The following is a 6602-nucleotide window of genomic DNA, read 5'->3' on the forward strand; positions in this document are numbered from 1 at the left end:
CTTATTATTATTATTATTATTATTATTATTTTTTATGTCCTTATTATTGTTCACAATACGATCGTTATATAATAGCGACATTTCCATGTTCATAACTCCACTCTCGCTATCATTCATATAGGTTGACATTCCTCTACATTTTACATCTTTTGTATTATTCATATAACCAACACCTTTTACATAAATATTATTATCATAGATACCTTGTATATGTTGACTAGAAGTAATATGATTATTAGTTATATTGTCATAATTCCCAACTTGCATTATTTGCTGATTATATTCTACATTAAACATATCATTCTCTTGGATACTTTTACATATATATGAACTTTTATTATTAGTAAATGCATTTACCATATTTTCATCCTTATGTACTATAGAAGATATATTACTTATATTACCATCACCATTATTATCATCATATATATTTGTTCCCACCATTTTTTTTATTTTCTTATTATCTCTATTATTAATATAACTTTTATTATTCCCACTTGTTGTAGTAGGAACCTTCCTCTTCAAAGTACATTTTTCTTTCTCGCTCAACATAAAGAAACATGACCTTTTTTTTTTATTCAGAAACATATTGTCGTCACTACCACAAACATATTTATTATTACATTCATTACCAAATATATTATTATTCATATTATTAATAATTATATTATTTGCATTATATTTTAAATCCATACTTTTATTTATACAGTTATTTAAACGAGAATTTTTATCGCTGCAAATATTACTACTATGGTATCTTCCGGTACTTACGTTAGTAAATTGATCATACATTTTATTATTAATAATGTCTAACTTGTTTTTATAATCAACCTTATTCATATGACCGCTTTTATCCATTTTATCAACCTTATTCATGTGACCGCTTTTATCCATTTTATCAACCTTATTCATATGACCAATCTTGTCCATTTTATCAACCTTATTCATATGACCAATTTTATCCATTTTATCAACCTTATTCATATGACCAATTTTATCCATTTTATCAACCTTATTCATGTGACCACTTTTATCCATTTCATCAACCTTTTGTATATATCCTATAAGATCCTTATTTCCATCTTTTATACTTTCTGTAGAATTCCCTGTAGAAATACTATTAGCAAGTCCTATCAAATTCATTTCATCCTTTGCGTTTGTCGCATCACTATTAAATGAAAAGCTTTTTGGAAAGGTACTCCTTGAATTTGTATAAATCGTATTAAAACTTGATGCCTTATTTAAAGTGCTAACAGTATTAGTGTTAACATCATGAAGATGATAATTATTATTATAAACATTGTTCTTGATATAATCACCTTTCTGAATATTACCATTATTATTTATACTATCATATGTAACTCTTTCAAGTTCATGCTTATAATTATTCATATCATTATTATTAAAGCTTTCTTTAATATTATTATTATTATTATTATTATTATGATTATTATTATCAATCTTTTGCTCTATATTTATTTTCTTTTTACCATTTCGATCTTTTCTCTTGCTATCACTTTTTTTTTTCTTCTTATCATCATTATGCATGTCATTATATATCACCTCGTATGTATTGTAATTATAGTACGTACAGATATTACTATTATTATCATTCATATTATTATTATTATTTACATCAATTTCATTTTCTACCTTCGTGTACAAAGAAGGCAAGATATTCAACATCGAATTATTACCTGTGAACACATTCGAATCATTTATATTTTTAGGATCTTTTCTTTGATATTTTCTTTTACCTTTTTTCCCATTCATAATTCCCTCATTTTTCTTACTTGTCTTTTTTTCGTATCCAATTTTCTTTTCATTCAATAACTTCATATTAGAATCATTTCCATTTAAATAATCTACCTTGTTATGATATATAATATTCTGTGACATGTTCTGCTTATACATTATATGATTCTTATTAATGAGACTAGTTAGATAGAAATCATGTTGTGTCTCTTGAATAATATTACCATCATTGTTAATATTACCATCATTGTTAATATTACCATCATTATTAATATTACCATCATTATTAATATTACCATCATTATTAATATTACCATCATTATTAATATTACCATCATTATTAATATTACCATCATTATTAATATTAACATCATTATTAATATTACCATCATTATTAATATTAACATCATTATTAATATTACCATCATTATTAATAATTGTTGTGCTTTTTTTTTTCTTTCTTTTTTTCTTTTTTTTTTCTTCCTCTTCATTTAAAGCATTATACAACTGATCATCATAAGAATTCATTTGTACAGTATTATTATCATCAAATCGCTCAAAGGTATTATTTCCCAATATATTATTATTATGTAGATTATTCATATTCTTTATATTTTGTATATAACAAAGATTTCCTCTCTTCTCATTATTATTTATAATATTCTTTACATTATATAAACACTTATCATTATCCGTAATATTATAATTATTTACATTAACGTTTCCATTAAAATTCATATTCCTAATCATTTTATTCTTCATATTATTACTCGTATTATCATTATTATTATTATTATTACAAGAGCCTATGGTAGCAATACAATTTTGTTCTGGTCCTAGAAATACATCATTATTATTCTTTCCTTTTTCGTTTTGTAAATAAATATTATTTTGTTCAATGCACAAATAATTTTCTCGTTCATCTAAATAATTCGTATTATTATTATTATTATTATAAAAACTTGTCATATTATTACATTCGTTATCTTTATATGTGTTATTATAATCTTTATCTTGATTATTATTGTGACCACAATCTTCCTTATTATTGTTGTTATTACTATTATTCCTATCATTATCCTTTTTATTATCCCCGTTTTCTTTATGTCCATGATGATTTTCTTTATTACCATTATTATTAACATTAATATTATTATTATTGTTATTATTATTATTGTTATTATTATTATTATTATTGTTATTATTATTATTATTATTATTATTGTTGTTATCATCATCATCCTTATATTCATCATGATTATCGTCAAATATTTGAGGACTATTGCTACTATCATTATTATTCCTACCATCTCGACTTTTCGTCTTATCCTTACTTGTAGCTTTATTACTTTTATTATTTTTTCTAGTAGGTTTCGTCACATTTAAATTATTCATATTATTTATTTTATCCATATATCCAATCATATTCATTGTATTATAATAATTTTCATCACTTTTAAATCTAACATTATACATATCTTCATTTTCATACATACCGTTTGTCATCTGCTCATTAGGACTTAAATCTAGTACTATGTTATTTAATGAAATTGTTTTACTTTTTATTACATTACATGTTTTTACATGTCCCGCTTTATTATATACTTCATTTTTCAAATCCTTAGTTGGGACGTTCATACGTTGTGTGTGACTTTTTTTATTATACATTTTTATTATAACATTATCAATATTTTTCTTTTCTTCCATATTATTATTACTATTATTATTATTTATATAATTTATGTTACAATCCTCATCATTTTCTACAGCATTCTCATTTAAACAAGCGTTCATGCTACTTCTAGAATAATTCATATTATTAATATTATGTATATAATTATTCGTATATGTATTACAAACTTTAGAAGAGTTATTCTTATATTCCTCCTCATGACTATAAGGTGGATGCACTTGACTATTACTAAAACTTACAACATTGTAATTTTTTTGATTATAATTATCATCCACATTTTTTATATTATTATTCGTCTTATCGTAATATGGCACACAACTTTTGGGGTTATAAAAAGTTCCTGTATCATTAGGTTCATTATTCTCTACAAAGGTAATCATATTATTATAACTATTATTATTATTATTATTATTATTATTATTATTGTTGTTGTTGTTGTTGTTGTTATTATTATTATTATTGTGATTACTTTTCATTATAACATTATTTGTATTCGTACCACTAAACGAAGGTTCATTCTTATTTAAAATATTAAAATTATCATCATTATGTGAATTATACATACTCATATTACTAGTATCTACTACATTCAAAATATTTCTTCTGATGAAATTTTTATCCTTATTTATTACATTATGGTATTCTTTTGGATTATCATATGGAAAATTACAATTCACAAATTTATTTTTTCCATTACCAATGTTTGTAGCACCCCCCCTATAAACATAATAATTATTATTATTATAATTGTTATTATTATTGTTGTTATTATTATTATTGTTATTATTATTATTATAATTGTTGTTATTATTATTATTATTGCTATTATTATTATTATTATTATAATTGTTGTTATTATTATTATTGTTGTTATAATTATTATTGTTGTTGTTCATATTAATATCCATATTATCTTTCATATTATTATTATTCCTATTATTATCAGGGAGCTTATTTTTATTCCTACTTTTATTAACTCTTTTTGAAGAATCAGGTACTAACATGTCACAATCCATACCATCCTTCTTTTTTTGCTCACCTAATTCCTTTTTATAATTTTTACTAGTTCCTCCTGTTCGTCTTCCTCTCTTGGATTTTTTCTCATGCTTCAATAACATATTCAAACCCATTCTTAATTTGCTGAAATATATTTTATTTTTAATATATTCTTTTGACGGGAAATTATTATTATTACTCTCTTCAGTTGTATAGACACCCTTACTATTTGACATGTTACATTGAACCTTATTCAAAGAACTTATACTATTATTATAATACATATTTATATTATTATTATTATTATTATACATATTTATATTATTATTATTATTATTATTATTATACATATTTATATTATTATTATACATATTTACATTATTATTTTTATTACCTAGGTATCTCCTCTCCGTTATTGTATTTCTCTTCATTTTATTCTTCTCATTTTTATTTTTACAGAAATCAAAATGCTTAATCGTAAAAGGATAAAATATATCGTTCATATTAAAAAGCATTTCATTTTTTTGTAAATAATTATCAATTATTTGTAAAATTTTTAATTTTTCTTCTTCTTTAACAGCTTCCGATATATTATTTGACTCTTCAACACAAACTTTCACTCCTGATTTCATAGATATTTCTTTATTCATATTCTTTTTACAATCATTTATAATGTCATCATTATTTCCTATTTCCATATATTCCTTCTCATCCTTTATTATTTTATTTTCTTTTTCATCATCTATAATATTTTCATCAATCGTATCTCCATTATTTGGAATACCCTTTCCTTCATACTCATTATTTATATGTGTTACATCAGAAGGCTCACTTGAGTTTTTTTCTTTATAACATATACTTGTTAAATTATTATCATTTGATATATTATTCTTATAAACATCCTTTTTCATTATATCATTTATATTATTTTCTTTTAATAATAAAACTTCTTTATTAATAACTTCTTCGCTATCCTCTTCGTTACAAACCAATAAACCATTTAATAAATTCCTTTTTACATTCTCATCATTTAATACAGTTCCTATTTTATCATCTCTCTTTCCCTTTTCATCTATTTCTTCAATTATAACTTGCTCATTTCCCCCCTTTACCTCTTCAGGTAATGACAATGAAAGAGAGTCACGTCCCAAAATGGCTAGCTCAACATTCTTATTAATAACATTCATTTCAGAAATATTTTTTACTTTTATATTTATTTTTCCTTCTTTTTTTCTTTTCACATTCTTATCACTATAAGATTTTTTCATATACATATCGACATATTCATTTGTTCTATCCCCTAACTGTTTTGCATTCAGTTGTCTATTTTCTTTTTTCTTCTTAAAAATAAAATTCTCCATAAAATAATAAATTAATTTTATTATGTCTTGTTCAGAATATTCTAACAAATCCTCCTGACCTTGTTCAGGTTGTTCTTCACTAATAAACAAATTGGAACTTTTTTTTAAGTTGGAATTTTTTTTGTTATTTTTAGAAGAAATATATTTTGAGAAATTATCATTTTTTAGATAATCATTATAATAACGATTATTATAAGAACGGTTGGTGCATTTCCTTTTTTCATTAAATTTTACAAAATTTAACTTATCATTTATATCACAATATCTGCTTTTTTTCTTTTTTTTATAATTATATTTACTTTTTAAAAGATTGAATGATGATGAAGACGACGAAGATGATAATGATGACGGTGATGATGATACTAATGCTGGTCCTGGTCCTGGTCCTGATCCTGGTGCTTCTTGGATTTCCTCTACATTCTCAATAAATTCTTCCTTTTTATAATTTTCAATTGAATTACTTTTAATTTTATTATTATTATCATTATTATTATGTACCTTTTTCAAATAAATATTAAAGTAATAATTCTTAAAAGCATATACTAATAAATGAAAATATTTAAAAGGAAAACTGTATAGCACCTTGTCTTCATCTATAGTGTTTTCAACAACCACGTTAGTTTCAAGATCTTCCATTATATATATTTAGATTTTATCTCACATATATATATATATATATATATATAATAAGGTAACTTAAAAGATAAAAAAATATAAATAATAAAATTATTCACATATAAAGATATTACACAGAAACAAAAAAAAAAAAAAAAAAAAAAAAAAAAAAAAAAAAAAAA

General features: G+C 22.5%; 1 protein-coding gene across 1 annotated transcript in view; it reads right to left on the reverse strand.

Moving 5' to 3' along the window:
* The window catches only part of PRSY57_0801700 (transcription factor with AP2 domain(s)), a gene marked incomplete at both ends in the record, with an annotated part of 8225 nt that extends 1784 nt beyond the window's left edge, over positions 1-6441 (reverse strand). Inside the window, one exon of the mRNA XM_012906962.2 lies at positions 1-6441. This exon is cut by the window's left edge and continues 1499 nt beyond it. Coding sequence (XP_012762416.2) covers positions 1-6441 — 6441 coding nt within the window.
* Between the last annotated feature and the right edge of the window lie 161 nt (positions 6442-6602).

The sequence above is a fragment of the Plasmodium reichenowi genome, chromosome 8 (genome assembly GCF_001601855.1).
Source record: "Plasmodium reichenowi strain SY57 chromosome 8, whole genome shotgun sequence".
NCBI classification, from domain to species: Eukaryota; Apicomplexa; class Aconoidasida; order Haemosporida; family Plasmodiidae; genus Plasmodium; species Plasmodium reichenowi.